Below are 17,287 nucleotides of genomic sequence, written 5' to 3'. Positions count from 1 at the left end.
ATATGCCATTAGGAAAGTTCAGGATAACAGAGAGGGTTTGGAATTGAACGGGTTACATCAGCTGCTTGTTTATGCGGATGACGTGATTAGGGAAAACACGAGAATTTTACTTGAAGCAAGTAAAGAGATAGGTTTGGAAGTAAATCCCGAAAAGACAAAGTATATGATTATGTCTCGTGACCAGAATATTGTACGAAATGGAAATATAAACAATGAAATTTATCCTTTGAAGAGATGGAAAAATTCAAATATCTTGTAGCAACAGTAACAAATATAAATGACACTCGGGACGAAATTAAAAGCAGAATAAATATGGGAAATACCTGCTATTATTCGGTTGAGAAGCTTTTTTCATCCAGTCTGCTTAAAAAATCTGAAAGTTAGTATTTATAACACAGTTATATTACCGATTGTTCTGTATCGTTGTGAAACTTGGACTCTCACTTTGAGAGAGGAACAGAGGCAAAGGGTGTTCGAGAATAAGATGCTTAGGAAAATATTTGGGGCTAAGAGGGATGAAGTTACAGAATGGAGAAAGTTACACAACGCAGAACTGCACGCATTGTTTTCTTCAACTGACATAATTAGAAACATTAAATCCAGACGTTTGAGATGGGCGGAGTATGTACCTAGCAAGTATGGGCGAATCCAGAAATGCATATAGAGTGTTAGTTGGAAGACCAGAGGGAAATATACCTTTGGAGAGACCGAGACGTAGATGGGAGAATAATATTAAAATAGATTTGAGGTGGGATATGATGCTAGGAACCTGAATTAATCTTGCACAGGATAGGGACCGATGGCGGGCTTATGTGAGGGCGGCAATGAACCTCCGTGTTCTCTAAAGCCATTTGTCAGTAAGTACATGCCATGAAAGCTCATGGATGCATGCAGGTATAAACAGTTCCATGCTTTATCACAGTCTAGTATATACAGTCACGAAGCTCAATATGTAATAAATATGCATCCATAGATAGTTGCTAACCATTAGGATCGCTACTATTGCCTCATTACAGACAATGCGAAATAATACCTGCACAGTCTATTGTTCCTAGCAACCTCACAACTCAAGCTTCGTGACTGTATATACTAGACTGTGGGTTTATTAACTCCGCCACCACCACCACCAGGGCTTTCCAGTCCGTAGCCAGTCGCTACGCCGCCTTCTTCTTCTCTTTCTCTCTCTATTGGTAACACGCAATAAATTGAGACTCGTACACTATGACTGTTTTACACCTAGCATGGCCTATAGGCTGTGCATATCGTTTCAGTATCGAACAGGGGAAATCGAAAGGGACATTTCCGGGAAGGAAAACCTCAGCATTGGTTTCCGGCCTGGAAGTCTCTTTAATTAAACCTAAATTATTCTTGAACTCCGTAAAATTTAGTTGATTCGGATCTCTGTGTATCACAATCAAGTAGGTACTAGCACAGTCTAGTATATACAATCACGAAGCTCAATACGTAGTAAATATGCATCCATAGATAGTTGCTAACCACTAGGATCGCTAATATCGCCTCATTACAGACAATGCGAAATAGTAACGGCACAGTCTATTTTTCCTAGCACCCTCACAACTCAAGCTTCGTGACTGTATATACTAGACTGTGGTATTAGTGTAATTCCGGGGGAGGTAGCCATACGGGTGAGACGGCCAACCGCTCTCATTTTTATTCTAATCATCCGTTTCGAATGAAAACCGGTTTGCCGCGAGATATTAGTTAAACGAAGTGATTGTTGCACCTGCGAAAACATAAGGTTATTATTTCCGCGTTTTGTAGCCTTTCGTGATTTTGTGAGCAAGCAATAATTTTACACCTTCTGGAATAAAAATATAAAAATACTGCATTTTATGATAAAATTTTGCTTGAAGCATTATTAAAGAGGTAAGGCATCTTTAAACATTCTATCTTAACTGTATTTGTTCTATTCACTGCTGTCAGTTTTTATTATTACGGTATAGCCATCTTTCCCGTAAAAAGGAAAAGATGGCCAGAATTTTTCTGGGATAGTTGGCCTACACATGAGGAGTATTACTATGTTATAGTCCTGTCGCTCTTATTTCCGGCAGCCAATCACGTTACAGGTCGGCTACATTTAAAAGTGTGAGTCTTATGATTCGCTTATGAAGATAAAGAAGGCTCGATAAATACTTAATATAATCGCCCGCCATTTTGGCTCTTTCGTTGGCGTTCGCAGAAAGCACACGAGGACGTTATTTGCCGCTCAATTATTTGCTGAATTACAGTGCGTTTGATTTAATATCATAGGAGCTACGACATGATAACGTTTAACGGTGTGGCAAATAGATCCCTCGTCCGGTAGCTCGGCAACGAAAGAACAAAAATGGCGAACGATACTACCTACCTAGACTTTTTAGAGCCATCACTTTCTAAGACGTAAGCAAAGAGGCGGAGTCACGCCGGGAATAACAGCGTCGCGACTATAATAGTGTCGATTTTTTTATCATTATTTTTAGATGCCGACAAAATATAAAGCAAAGTCAGGCAGCGACCGCGTCTTTGACTTAAACCGTGCTTTTGAAGTCGTTAAATATGGTACTTCTGTACGTCAAGTCTTCATTACATTTAATATTCCAAGAAAAGCCCTGGAAAGAAGAGTCAAAATAGGAAAGTTTACAAAGGGTGCGTAGGGCCAAGGGGTTTTTTTCAGAGGTGAAATGCGAATAACTGACCAAAGCGATGAATGTGCAGGATGTGGTCAGTAGACTTATAATGAGACGAAACAAAAAGTGGATTGAATCATTCTATGGCAAATGAAATTACAAAGAAGAATGGTGGAAAATGTTGTTACTCTGACCTTCTGGGATTTTGTTTCAATAAAAATTCATAGGCTTTTTAGTTTCTTTCTGTGTTGTTTTAAGGAAAATTCACTAAAAGAGAAAAAAAATCAAGCTGTTGAAAAATTTCAAACAATCATAATTATGCACTTAGACACTAAACTTGTGTGTCCATTACATAAAACCTCATTGTTTTGCAAAAAAAAAATTGTTAGGTATATAATTAAAAATAATGGTGGTCATCTATCCCTATATCCTATGGCCATCTCACTCATACATGTTGGGAGAGATGGCCAATGACTTATTATATTTCAAACGTGTTTTTTATTACTTTATGCTCGACCATGCCGAAATGTACTAATTATACACCCGGTAGCAGTACTTTAATGCATGTCATTAAAGTACACCTACTCATTAAAGTACAGGTCTTCAGCCAATGATAACTCAGCTTACATGTGTTCAGCCAATGACAAGTCAGCTTTGTACCGTTATAAAACCGCAAGTATCGATTATTCTCGGATATGCAATCGAAAGACAATTAGCGAAAAGTCACGGAGGCTGGAAATCCAATACTGTCGCAGAAGGTTATGTTCTGTTACTATAATAATTAGCGTTAATTGTAAATAATATTCAAATAAATTCAATTTGTCATCTCGTTTTTCAATGTCGAATTCAATAATCAAGGTTATAATATTATAATATTATCAAGTTTAACGGGACTACGTCAAGGTCAATGACATTATTGTTCCTCGGAAAAAATCAATACTTTCGCGTCTGCGCACATCTCACAATTCACGACCTAGAACAAGGTCACTTCCGATCTTGTCAGATACCTACAAATAAAATGTATACATCTTAATACCGGTAATTTCAAGTTAGAAATATGGTCGAGCATAAAAAGTCGTATGAAACTCGCCTATAATGGTAATTAAGAAGCTCGTATGAAAATTATGAAACTCGCTTGCGCTCGTTTCATAAATATCCATACTCGATTCTTAATTACTATCATTATAGGCTCGTTGCATAATGTACTATTAGTGAATTCTATGCGCCCTGAGACACTGCAGTGGTGAAATATAACCTTGCAGAAACGTATTTGATTTTTTCCGTTTTTTTTTTACCAAACGGTTATTCTGTTCTATGTGATTTAGAAAACTATGGCCATCTAACCCGGATTTACCCTATGATCTCACATGATTTATCATTCCCTGTAAATACAGTATTTCAACTGTTCACATTGACTTGTGGAAAAAGGAAGTGAGCACAGAGTATTTAATTGGCATGAAGATGCAGACATAAATACACATTAAACTACGCCCATAAGCTTACTTATGAACTTGGATGCTTTCATGGTAGCTCGTTTGTGTCTTAGGAAAAATGTATGCAACACCTCCGAATCGGGACCAGCACGTCGGAGTGGAGATCGGAGATGTCTCGTAAGTAACGGAACAAATAATATAAAGAAATGGTGGCTTCCGAAGCAACCAAGATTAAGTTACTAATAATTATTCTTAAATTAATTTTATTAAAAATAAGGGATTTGAGGGAGGTGGGATATGATGATAGAGACTGGATTAATCTTGCTCAGGATAGGGACCGATGGCGGGCTTATGTGAGGGCGGCAATGAACCTGCGGGTTTCTTAAAAGTCATTTGTAAGTAAGTAAGTAAAGATGAGAATATAATTTTACGTCAATAAATGATACTCATAGTGTTTGAAAGAGTGAAGTAGGCTAATTCTCAAGCTACAGGTTTATCTTATAGCTTATAATAATGTTGTGTATTATCTTTCAAATGTTTTGCTTAAAAGTTAGTGTTATTTTCAGTTATTATGTCATATCCATTAGAGCAGCGTTTCTCAAACTTTTCTGAAGTGGGGATCACTTTTTTAAGTCAGAACAGTTTCACGGACCACCTTACTCTTGTTCCCTTCGAAAGAAAATTCATCATTTATATAGCATATTTTAATCCCAGTATACTTAAATTTTAATGTAGAAATAATTAATTAAAATTAATGTAATTCAATTAATTTTATATTAGTATTAACTAATTAAGTTAATGTTAATGGAATAAAATGTCTTATATCGTCATTTGCGAAAACAGAAATGAATGCAGAAACATTCCTGATTTTCAACAAGTAAAGATGCAATTTCACATGTTCTATTATTGGTGTACGACGTACAGTACGTGACCATTTGAATGTGCAGACTGGGTGTCAGCAAAACTATTAAGAAAGTCATAAATACATGAAAAGGTTCGGTACTTCGGTCCTGTTATGAATTCGGGTGGTCCCTGGCTGGGTAACAGGCACAGCGCCAGATTTGCACGGAAAAGATGGCGAGAAACACCACGTTCATAGTGCTTTAAATCCCTCTTTTGTTGCTGAGAGTAGAGTGGGAAGACGATAGACGGGTAGGGTAAATAAATTTTGTAAAATGTCAGTAACGGGAGAAAAAGTGAAAGACGATTGTCCTGTGTCATTTACAAACTCTGAGATTTTAAGCTATAGTGTGATACACAATTCGATTGAATTTTATTTTTTCTTCTGTCTTTTCTTGAAGGACCACAAGGGTAGACCTCGAGGACCACAGGTGGTTCGCGGACCATAGTTTGAGAAACGCTGCATTAGAGTATGAAACGCATGAATGAATTTTCTTATAATTTAAAAGTTACATATACAGTTCCTTGCAATACAATATGAGTACATTTTTGTATATTTCCATTATTTTTATGATACTATTTTTAATATCTTCATATAGAGGGTGATTCACGAGGATTTACCGCCACTTACGCAGCTTATTTCCGAAGACACTCTGAACAAAAGATGTCATATAAACATGTGTCCTAATCTCAATATTTTCAGAGTTACACTAATTTGAAGTTGTTACTAAAATACCTTTTTTTTTGTTTAGTTTTAAGGGTAAAAGAATATTACAAATAGAGAATGAACTATTCAGAAGTATCATTTCCTTAACTGGCTAGTATTCTGAAGCTAAAATTATGTTGTTAATTGCTTTGAACAGAGTTTGTTTTTAAATTTTCAATTATTTGCTGGATAACAGTCAAACAATAAGAAGGCTTAAAAGGACCAATGCTCTTGACCTTCCATTCATTTTTACTACAGCTATTTAAAACATTGTTATTTTTCTTTTGGATTGTTGTCATGGGATAACATCTCCATTCATGTCATATTCTTTTATAATATTTACTTATTGTCTAATGTAGACAGATTGTAAATGTGGCATAATTGTAAAAAAAAAAAAATTCAACTAAAAATTATATAATTCTTACGCACTTATCACAACAATTTTATTGTTATAAATCATACCACTTTAGGAACTTCATTCTTGTCAGTTTAATTATGCATATTAATATATAGTCTTAAAGAATTCACAAGAGTGGTGTGACTTGTAACAATTGTTGTGATAAATACGTAAGAAAAATGTAATTTTGTAGTTAAAAATCGAAAAAAAATTCTTTACGAAGCAGCTATGGAATTCACAACACATTTTTAGCTTCAGAAGACTTAGAAAAAATGTTCGTTACTATTTCTGTAATACTTATGCGCATCTTGCACCTTAGCGGTAGCGCGCCAATGTAACCCGCGAAATATCATTGCTCCTTAGCGCCAGAAGGCCGATGCAACCCGTAACACTGCACTGTCACTTAATTGTGGATGTTAACAAAAAATAGATAGGCCTAAAAGATCAAATAAGACGGAGTAAAAAGGTAAGTGTTCACTACATCGTATCGCACGCATCGGACGAATCGCACGGATCGGAAAAAGACAATCTTTGCTGTAATTGTTATGTAACCGCGTTCATTACATCGTATCGCACGCATCGGACGAATCGCACGGATCGGAAAAAGACAATCTTTGCTGTAATTGTTATGTAACGCGTTCATTACATCGTATCGCACGCATCGGACGAATCGCACGGATCGGAAAAAGACAATCTTTGCTGTAATTGTTATGTAACGCGTTCACTACATCGTATCGCACGCATCGGACGAATCGCACGGATCGGAAAAAGACAATCTTTGCTGTAATTGTTATGTAACGCGTTCACTACATCGTATCGCACGCATCGGACGAATCGCACGGATCGGAAAAAGACAATCTTTGCTGTAATTGTTATGTAACGCGTTCACTACATCGTATCGCACGCATCGGACGAATCGCACGGATCGGAAAAAGACAATCTTTGCTGTAATTGTTATGTAACGCGTTCACTACATCGTATCGCACGCATCGGACGAATCGCACGGATCGGAAAAAGACAATCTTTGCTGTAATTGTTATGTAACGCGTTCACTACATCGTATCGCACGCATCGGACGAATCGCACGGATCGGAAAAAGACAATCTTTGCTGTAATTGTTATGTAACCGCGTTCACTACATCGTATCGGACGCATCGCCTCACGGCAAATCCGTCCACGTTTCTCGGATGAGCAACTTTTCCGATGCGTGCGATCATGGCCTCCTTTAATAAGTCAATTTTAATTGGTCAACTGTTACTATTATGTTGTGCCATGTTCAGTGTCGCGCCAAAATGGCAGACGGAAAACTTATTTCGCGTGTAGAAAATTGCGAAGATTTATATAATTTGAGGCGTTCCCATTACAGTAATCAAGTCATTTCTTGCAAATATATTATGTAACCAATATTTCTTTCGTTTCTTCCTTTTCAATTAAGACGCATGAAGCAATTACAAATTCTTATTCGCTAACAGACGTAATTAATAGACCTAACCTCAACTCCTCTGCTTTCAGTAATATCAATATCGTACGACGTCATGTTTTAAACAGCTGATAGGGGAATCCGATGAGGCGATGAGGTGGAGCCGTTACAGTGAACGCACTGCACTTAAAATATCCGTTGCGTGCGATTCGTACGAGGAGTGCGATACGATGCAGTGAACGCTTACCTAAAGGCAATGCCTCTCGGGATAGTTCCAGTCCGTACTCCCCACTCACTCGTCTCTCTGCTCTCAGATCTGGCTCGGAACGCGAGCGCTGTCTCAAGACTCTACTGAAGCTTTCAGCGGTCCTCATCGTTGTCCTTGTCGTGGTCCTCTGTGAGTAGCCTGCAGTATTTTGTTGTAGTATACAGAAACGAAACTCGCTTAACCCTCCTGCTACCAAGGGGGATAATATAATTACCCCACTAATGATTTCAAGTATTATTTACATTTTTGTCCATATCAATTTTTTTTAATTCTTTATGTCTATTATATGTCTACTAACATTTTGAAATAAGAATAACATAAATAATTCATATACTTTAAGTAGTAATTGACTTTATTCTTGTGGAGTGATCTTGTTACTTCCTTGGTAGTTTGTCATGAAAATTCCAGGATATTGAATTCAATATGTAGCTTAATTTTCTTCATTTATGGGTTTGTTTGATAACAAATTATTTTCTTTCGTGTTATTTATGTTATTATTCATATTGTTATTTATATTATCATGATCTTTGATTTCCATTTTTTTATTCCTGTGTCCTATGGTTAGCTATTCTAAAGGCGATTTTGTTAAAAATAATTATTAGTGGACTGTTTTTCTTTTAGATGACCATTGCAGGATAGGTGATGTTCGAATATCTGAATCTTAACAAAGAACTAAATTTTGTTTTATTGAATTTACATTTTTATTTAATTATTTTTAGAAGTATTTATGGATTTTATAATTTTGTATTATAAATAAATTAAATGAATGGATAGATAGATAGATAGATAGATAGATAGATAGATAGATAGATAGATAGATAGATAGATAGATAGATAGATAGATAGATAGATAGATAGATAGATAGATAGATAGATAGATAGATAGATAGATAGATAGATAGATATAGGTAGGTAGGTAGGTAGATAGATAGATAGATAGATAGATAGATAGATAGATAGATAGATAGATAGATAGATAGATAGATAGATAGATAGATAGATAGATAGATAGATAGATAGATAGATAGATAGATAGATAGATAGATAGATAGATAGATAGATAGATAGATAGATAGATAGATAGATAGATAGATAGATAGATAGATAGATAGATAGATAGATAGAAACAAAGAGAGATAAAGAGAGACAGAGACGAAGAAGAGAGGAGATAAGTATCCTGCTTTGTCCATCAGCCACTTCTGACTACGTAGCCTTAATTTATATGAATGGTCTTCAACATGGAGTCTGTACTTCGATTCACATCTGTTTATTTATTTGCAGATTCACGAAAGGACACGACTGTTAAAATTTGCTACTCCACAGAATGCATTCAAACAGGTGAGTTCAGAAATGTAATTAACTTCAAGTCTTGAACTAGTGTATATTACCCTGATCTTGGAATCGTTAGTCGCCCTTGGTAGCGTAGTTGGTACAGCGCTGGCCTTCTGCGCTCGAGGTTGCGGGTTCGATTCCTGTCGAGGTCGATGGCATTTAAGTGTGTTTAAATCCGACAGGAATAATGTCAGTAGATTTACTGGCATGTAAAAGAACTTCTGCGGGACAAAATTCCGGCACACCGGCGATGCTGATATAACTTGTGCAGTTGCGAGCGTCGTTAAATAAAGCATAATTTATTTATTTGGAACCATTAGCTCTGATACGTTGCAGATATTAAGTTCCAGCACACGGTGGGAACATCAAATCTGTTTCTCCGATTTTTTTTTTCCTTTCATATACAGAATTTTAGTTTTGTCCTTTAAATATGCAGAAATTTGATCCGATGACGACTGTTTATTTATTTTCATTTCATTTCGGGCAATTCCAACCGCTCAACGTAACTGGTGACCACCGACGTGATATATTTAATAATGTCAGATAATGCGGATATACAAACTCCAGGCTTAAGAGATGGTAGAATGAGGTTACGGCTATCTTTGCCACTACTTCCGGGATATGGCTGTGCTGTTTCATTGATAATGTTGCTGTGGTATCCTTCATACCAAAAAAAAAAAAGTTAAGGCATATTAAATTACGTCATTATTAAAAGTAACGTGGCGAACGGGAAAGACAGGCTACGGTGCGACGTCACATTCTTAGTTATAACCAAAGCTCGGAACTTGGGGACTTGTGACTTTGCACGTGACTAAGCGACCGGACTTCAATGTCAACAAACTCCCGTTTCCAGCACGGAGGTACTGTCAGGTCTGCTACAAAAGTGGTTTCTGGCTGCAACAACATATTGATAATATTATGGTCGGTTGAAACACGTAATTTCATAGCATATATATAATAAAAATAAACATGAGAAATATATCAAATTTACTGTTCTGCTGTGTACATTTTATTACAGTGTATGACTACCTACATTCGAAGATTTTTCGGTAGCAGACTTAAAATACTGAATTTTTTCACTGTTACTGTTTTCTGTTCGATTTTCAGCAGTTGCTAGCTGATCTCGTATCTGAGAAAGATAAGTATATCCTAATTTTTTCTCGAAAATAGTTTTCAATTAGTATGTCACTACTAGGGCAGGTCCCTCTACGTCTCGATCCATGGCTATGGACAGATTTTTCTACAATTTGAGGGACTGCAATGCCTTTCAATGAATTCCGTTTCCAGCCTCTAGTTTGTGTGTGGCACAACTTACAAAATATAAACTCTCCATTCGAAAAAAATTATGTATCTCCTCCGAATTCTCCACGAAATTCTGTATCTAAAATTGAAAAAAAAAAATGTATTTTCAAACTTCTATAATACCCATTCGAATAACACGTATTTTCTAATTCCTCAAACAGACCGTTTACCTTTAATTCTCTGAACGTCATTGGCTTCGACATAACAGTTTCTTCGTCCGTCTTCGTGTCATTAGTTGTGGCCACTTTCTTAGTACACACGACTGTCCCTGAGCACTTGCAGCGTGAGCTTTGTGTACGTTGTACCTGTAACCTTACTCATGCACACGACACAAGTCCCCAAGTTCCGAGCTTTGGTTATAACATGGCCAACATAAATTTTTTTAATAAACGGTATATAAAGATATTTTATTCCGCTGAATATTACTTTTATAAATGGCATACCAATGCATTGTTTACATATCATTTGACACAAAAATAAGATAGAACGACATCTAAATATAATTTTTTTTGTATAAAATATTATCTACTAATGAAAAAAAAATAATTCTAAAAATATCTATCTATGTTAAATAAATTTTACAAGAAAAGTAGTTCATCCAAAGGGCTGGACTCGGAAAGTGTACCCAAAACGCTCATTGCATTTCCGCGTTGAATTGCAATACTTAAACGTTGACGCAAATAATTAGTGCAACGACTATCACCGGTAATGGAGATCAAAATTTGGCCGATTTGAGATACTAAAACTTTAGCGTCATGACTCCAAGGACCGAAGGTCTCCACAGCAAAGGGGACAAAGATATAATTGTCTAAAAGATGAGCATACTTATTGACTTTTTTGTCACGGCTAATTCAGCAGCAGATGCTGCGCGTCTGGAGGTATTCGGCAAGTGAGATGGAGCTAGAGTGCCAACGCAAGTGGAGTCCCAAATTAAAGATTTTCCTCTAGAACATGGAATTAAGGTGAGATCATCGGGCCGTTTACCATCCGCGCGACTAATACCTGGTGGTTCCAAAAGAGACGGGATGCCACAAGACGTCAGAGATCTTTTAATGATATCATTGAGTGATGTATGTCTGGGAATGCGACCCTTGCTCCTCGCACAACTAAGTGCATGATGATTGATCACCGTAAATATTAGCAATTCCTCCGCAAATACATTGGTGTGGGTGGCAGAGTTTACACCCAAGGCGTAAAGCCATTGAACAAGTTTATATATAAATGCACGTTTAACATGAGTTTAATATAGCAATTCCTTTGTTTTTTAGAACTTTGAACATGTATTTATATTAAACGATTGTCAAGATGGCATTGACTAGACAATGATAATCACTTGACTTCGATTCGTGCCGAAGCCTGTCTTTCTCGTTAGCCAAGTGAAAGTAACAATATTATGGACACCACGAAAGTATTTACTTTTACATTTTTATTAGATCCTATAGTGTTCATAACCATCATAATCACCATAATAATAATAATCTTTATCTCAAAGAACAACAATTAGTCCATTCTGGAAAAGTGTAAGCTTTTTTGTTTTATTTTGTAAATCATCTCAGCTCTTTACACGACCCCCACTTTGGGAACCACTGCTTTTAGGAATGGCTGTCTAGGACAGGACAGGCATGGGCATAAGGAAGGGGAGGAAAAGATGATCGAATTCACTTCTTTCACAATATTTCGGACGTAGCTGCTGTGTTTACGTCAAATGATAACTATTGTGCATGAACTTAGCTCCTCCTCCGCTTAGGAATGTACACAACTAATCTGGCATTCCATTACAAATCAAGTAAAATACGTAATATAGGCATCCATATGGACACAATGGCTTAGCACTCATTATAAATAATCACTTATAAACTCTAGATAGCCTGTATTGTCTGTTTTCTCTATTAGGATGAATACTATTACCACATATATTACTACATATTTCTACGACTCTCCTGGCTCCGCTTGCAAGATCGACGTTTAGTACATTCTCTTTGCCTGCTATATCGAATTATACATGATTCCACACCCAACTACCTTGCCTCTCGGTTTACTCTCCTAGCTTCACATCATAATCGAAATACACGTTCACAGCACAATCTGTTGCTATCAATACCACGTCATCAGACATCTCTGTACTGAAGTTCTTTCTCAATAGCCATGGCCCGCTCATGGAATTCGCTGCCGCTGGAAATCAGGGGTAGTCTTAGTCCCCAGTTGTTTAAAATTAGGTTGTTTAGAAATATTTTAAATGCACAGAATTAGTTTTTAGGTATAATTTTTATTTATTATTATTATTATTATTATTATTATTATTATTATTATTATTATTAATATTAATATTAATATTACTATTATTTTACACAGTCATTACTTTATTTTTCCATTAACACTTATATCTAGATAATTGTCATTGTCTCAATGTAACACGTGCTGTGCTGATCATACTAATTCTACTATTCCTTTAGTTGTGAGATTATATTCATATGTATTAATTCTTTTTTTAAGTTAATACTGTATACTAGAATGTATTTTCCTATTTGGGATTATGTATTCAGTCTCTTTTTTATTATATATTTTTTATTATTGTTATTTTAAAGTTAATACTGATTGTGTATATGTATTCAATCTCTCTTTTTACTTAATTATGTTTATTATTATTTTTAAGTTAATATTTGTATACCGGTATGTATTTTTCTGTATGTGATTTGATCCTGGTTGAGTGGAAGAGAAGGCCTGATGGCCTTAACTCTGCCAGGGAAAATAAAACATTATTATTATTATTATTATTATTATTATTATTATTATTATTATTATTATTAAAATAAATAAAATTATTAGTATTACATAAACATAAAGCAGTTACGAGATGATAGGCTGTTATAGGGATACCACTTTGTAAATGCAGTTGTAATGCGCATGCGCTAACCTCCCCTCCCACAGTTCTTGTTCATGGCGAACGCTGAGTTCGAAGGGAGTACAGTTGCGCCAAAGTGAAGTGAAGTGGTAGTATAAAATAAATAAATGAATACTAGTAATAGTGCTGTGTGTTTAAGTTATAACCGGAGTATTGGCATGTCTTTACGTGAGAAATATTGTTAGATCATAAACTCATTGATGAATATTCCCCCGAAAAATAGATGAAATTATGTGAGCATGTGCGGAAAATAGAGGACAAATATTTTGACCAGAAGTGTGCAGTTGAAGCGGAAGTAAAGAACGCAATCCAATAAGAGTCACGATAACAGCGGCCTAGTATCGCCAACTTCGGTTAAGACACGGATTCTGATTGATGATCAACGTCGGGGAATGCACAGAGGGGAAGACGCAGCGAGTGTGGGAGAAGGAAATGATTTAGGTTTCCGCCATAGCTGCCTTTTCTAAGTGGTCTAGCTATAGATGTGTACGCGCAATATTTTTCACCAGGTTCATTTTAGAAAAAAAAAATGTCTGCAGATATATGTGGATTCAAAGATTGCCCTGCGAAATTACGTAAGTTAGGAGACTTGTCATCGGGTAAAAATTCAAATAATTTTTGCATTCATTTCATTCAGATGCTAGATAATTACAGCAATTGACAAAGCGTCTTAAAATAGGCTAACCAATTACAATAATACTCGCCCATTTCGCAGCAGTTACTGCAGGTAGTAGGGGCGTATATTCTGTGCTTGTTTCTATACAAGAATGAAACTTCCTTAAAAGTTCGAATTTGCACATACTGTCATCCTCTGAGGAGTTTAGTGCTAAGAGGAATGCGGTTCCGATTAGTATTAGTATTAGTATTTATATATTTAACCTGGTAGAGATAAGGCCATCAGGCCTTCTCTGCCCCTCTACCAGGAGATTCCAACTACAATATGAACAATAAAATTACAATTAGTATTAAATTTACAATTACAATTACAAATAACATTACAATTAGTATTAAATTTACAATTACAATAAAATCAAAGTACGAAAAGATTACCTGAATAATTAAAGCTAGATAATTTATCATAGAGAAACAAAAAATATTTTATATTTACTGAATTACAAATTAAATCTAGAATAACAAAATTGTATAGTGATGAAATTAATGAATATTGAAATATTTTGTGATAGATTAAAGAAACTATTTACAAGAAATTGATTACTGACCAAGTGCCTAGTAAGTTTTCGTTTGAATTCAATTTTATTTCGACAGTCGCTGATGCTAGCAGGTAGCGAATTCTAGAGTCTTGGCAGGGCTATTGTGAAAGAAGATGAGTATGAGGAGGTGCGATGGGATGGTATTGTTAGTATTGTTTCATGACGAGAGCGTGTGTTGAGATTATGGTGGGAAGAAAGGTAAGTGAAGCGAGACGACAGGTACGAAGGAATAGAAGAGTTCAAGATTTCGAAGAGAAGGAGAAGTGAATGTAAATTTCTTTTCTTATCTAGTTTAAGCCAACCTATTGCTTCCAGGGATGGGGTAATATGATCATATTTACGAGCATTGCTTACAAAACGTAAACACAAATTATGAGCACGTTGAAGTTTCATTTTATTGTCGCTGGAGAGGTCAGTCAGTAAAATGTCCGCATAGTCGAAATAGGGAAATACAAGTGTCTGCACAAGGGACTTTTTTAAGCAAGAGGGGAGATGAACATTGATCCTTTTTAGCACATGGATAATAGAATAGAATATTAGTCTAGCGCGGTACTGGAGTGGGAGGGAACAGTGACAGCGGCAGTCTGGAAGGAGGTACAATCATACTGAAAACATTCGTCCAATTTACGAGAGTAGTATGCCTATTAGTTTTCTAACGTGTTTTTGGCGAAATAGAGATACAACCAATCGTACTTACGTGTACAGAGAAGGAAAGTATTGTAGAAAATTTTATTTATTTATTCTGGTGAAGTTACGGCCATCACACCACCAGAAATACAAATACAATAAAATAAATAAAAATAAAAATTATAATAAAACTACAATAATATAAATGAAAAGAAGAATCATACTATAAAATTTAGTGATTAGTAGAATTGAATTAAATTTATAATCAATTTAAATATACTGTACTGCTGAACTCACTTCAGAAGTAAAACTACTTTATTTGTATTTTAAGATATCACCAAGAAATGATTTTCGCATGGCATTATAGGAATATATTTTTCACGATACCAATCACACATATTCTAAAATTCTAATAGAATAAAAAAAAACTTTTCCACAGCATGTTTCCTAAAAAATGACTTGTAACGGTGAAATATTTAACATGTGTAATTCATATAATATTAACATAGCTAACATCAGGGTGATGTTTGAGCAAAAATTGCAACAATATATTTAATATATTAATAACAAAACCATATAGGCCTAAGTAAACAATATGTATATGAAATATTCACACACTACTACAAACTGAAGACTGCATATTTTTGGACGATTAATACTTCCCACTCCGCTCGGCTCGGCTTGGCTGTAGAAACAAAAGAATCTACCTGCAACCCCCCGCACCGATGGCAAGAATACCTCAGGTCCAGCGCTAAACTCATCGGAGGAAGACAGTAGTTGTTGGGTGCTTAAGGAGGAACTCTTCTACTAATATTGTCTTTCAAGTTCTTTTTGTAAAGGGTGGGAAGGGTACTTTGTTCTTTGTATTTCCCCATAAGTAAACTGCTGTAGTTTGTCTTGCTCATGTCAGCTGCTGCCCTGCTGCAGTCCATGGACCGCGATGTGGATCCTTGCGAGAACTTCTACGCCTTCGCATGTGGACGCTGGGGCGAGGAGCACCCCACTCCGGACGGGGCTGTCGTCCACAACTGGTACGCAGACCGCCAGCAGAAGTTGCTCCGTCGAATTGAAGGTAAATCCATTGATTGTGATTAATGCAGCAACGTAAAATCCAAAAGTATGAGATCTTCATGTTAATTTTTGGAGATATAATCTCCATATATACAAACTACGGGTCGAATTCATAGTCGTCACTTATAAAATGAGGAAACACTTAAGTAATGAGCAGGGAAAGGATTTATATGTAAATACATATTTACTTATAAAGCTAATATAATTTATATTTTGCATTATCTTTATGTTTCACAATGTGTAGGGTTGAAAAATCCTACTTTTATTTTCCATATTTTTCCATATTTTAGAGTTTAGTACATATTTTCGTTAATTTCCATATATTTTCCATATTTCATATAAAACAGTCCATATTATATTAGGTTTAACAATAAAACAAAACAAAATTCCATTAACTTTTAAAAATACATTTCAACAATAGAGATTTAAACACATGTTCAGTAATCCCTTTAACATCAGAGTTATTTGAAAATTAGCAGTCCTATCAACAATGGGAAAGTAAGTTACAAAACTGTATTAATTTAATTTAAAATTTTTAACAGACTTCAGTTGTGCAGCTCAACAGTTAAATGCCAGTCAGAGTACACATAGGTTCAGTTTTGTAAATCATACTATAAAGACGGTAAATATGCCAAAAGTACGTCATTCAGTCAATTTAAAATCAAAACTAACAAGTTACATTTCAGAATTTAAAGAAGATGGTTTATCAACTGACAATAAAATATTATTTTGTAATTTGTGTCAGTGTGCAGTATCATCTACACAAAAGTTCCTGGTGCAACAACACATTACAACTAGTAAACATCAGGCCAACAAACAACTAAATTCCAAGCAGAGACAATTGTTTTTAACACAACCAACAACATCGAATGTAAGATCTGAGTTTAACATCGACCTGTGCCGTTCTCTCATCTCTGCTGATATTCCTCTCTACAAACTAAAGAATAAGGTCTTCAGGGAATTCCTTGAAAAATATACTCAACATACAATCCCGGATGAGTCAACACTTAGGAAGACGTATGCTCCATCCATCTACGATGAGACAATACAGAAGATAAGAGATGAAATTAAAGATAGTTCAATTTGGGTTT

The 17,287-nt window shown here is 35.6% G+C and overlaps 1 protein-coding gene across 5 annotated transcripts in view; it reads left to right on the top strand.

The window, feature by feature from the left end:
* Positions 1 to 1,415: 1,415 nt before the first annotated feature.
* LOC138706800 (neprilysin-11-like) overlaps positions 1,416 to 17,287 on the top strand; it is a 57,676-nt gene continuing 41,804 nt past the window's right edge. Inside the window, exons 1-5 of one of the 5 annotated variants that reach the window (XM_069836531.1) lie at positions 1,417 to 1,887; positions 4,174 to 4,237; positions 7,798 to 7,880; positions 9,033 to 9,089; positions 16,036 to 16,197. In XM_069836531.1, coding sequence (XP_069692632.1) covers positions 4,179 to 4,237; positions 7,798 to 7,880; positions 9,033 to 9,089; positions 16,036 to 16,197 — 361 coding nt within the window. In that variant the 5' untranslated portion in view covers positions 1,417 to 1,887; positions 4,174 to 4,178. Of the gene's footprint in view, positions 1,888 to 4,021; positions 4,238 to 7,797; positions 7,881 to 9,032; positions 9,090 to 16,016; positions 16,198 to 17,287 lie in introns of those variants that run through there. The other 4 variants (XM_069836539.1, XM_069836521.1, XM_069836547.1 and 1 more) reach the window with 4 other exon arrangements.

This window comes from Periplaneta americana, chromosome 1 (assembly GCF_040183065.1).
Source record: "Periplaneta americana isolate PAMFEO1 chromosome 1, P.americana_PAMFEO1_priV1, whole genome shotgun sequence".
Lineage (NCBI taxonomy): Eukaryota > Metazoa > Arthropoda > Insecta > Blattodea > Blattidae > Periplaneta > Periplaneta americana.
This window is presented reverse-complemented; position numbering and strand designations above follow the sequence as displayed.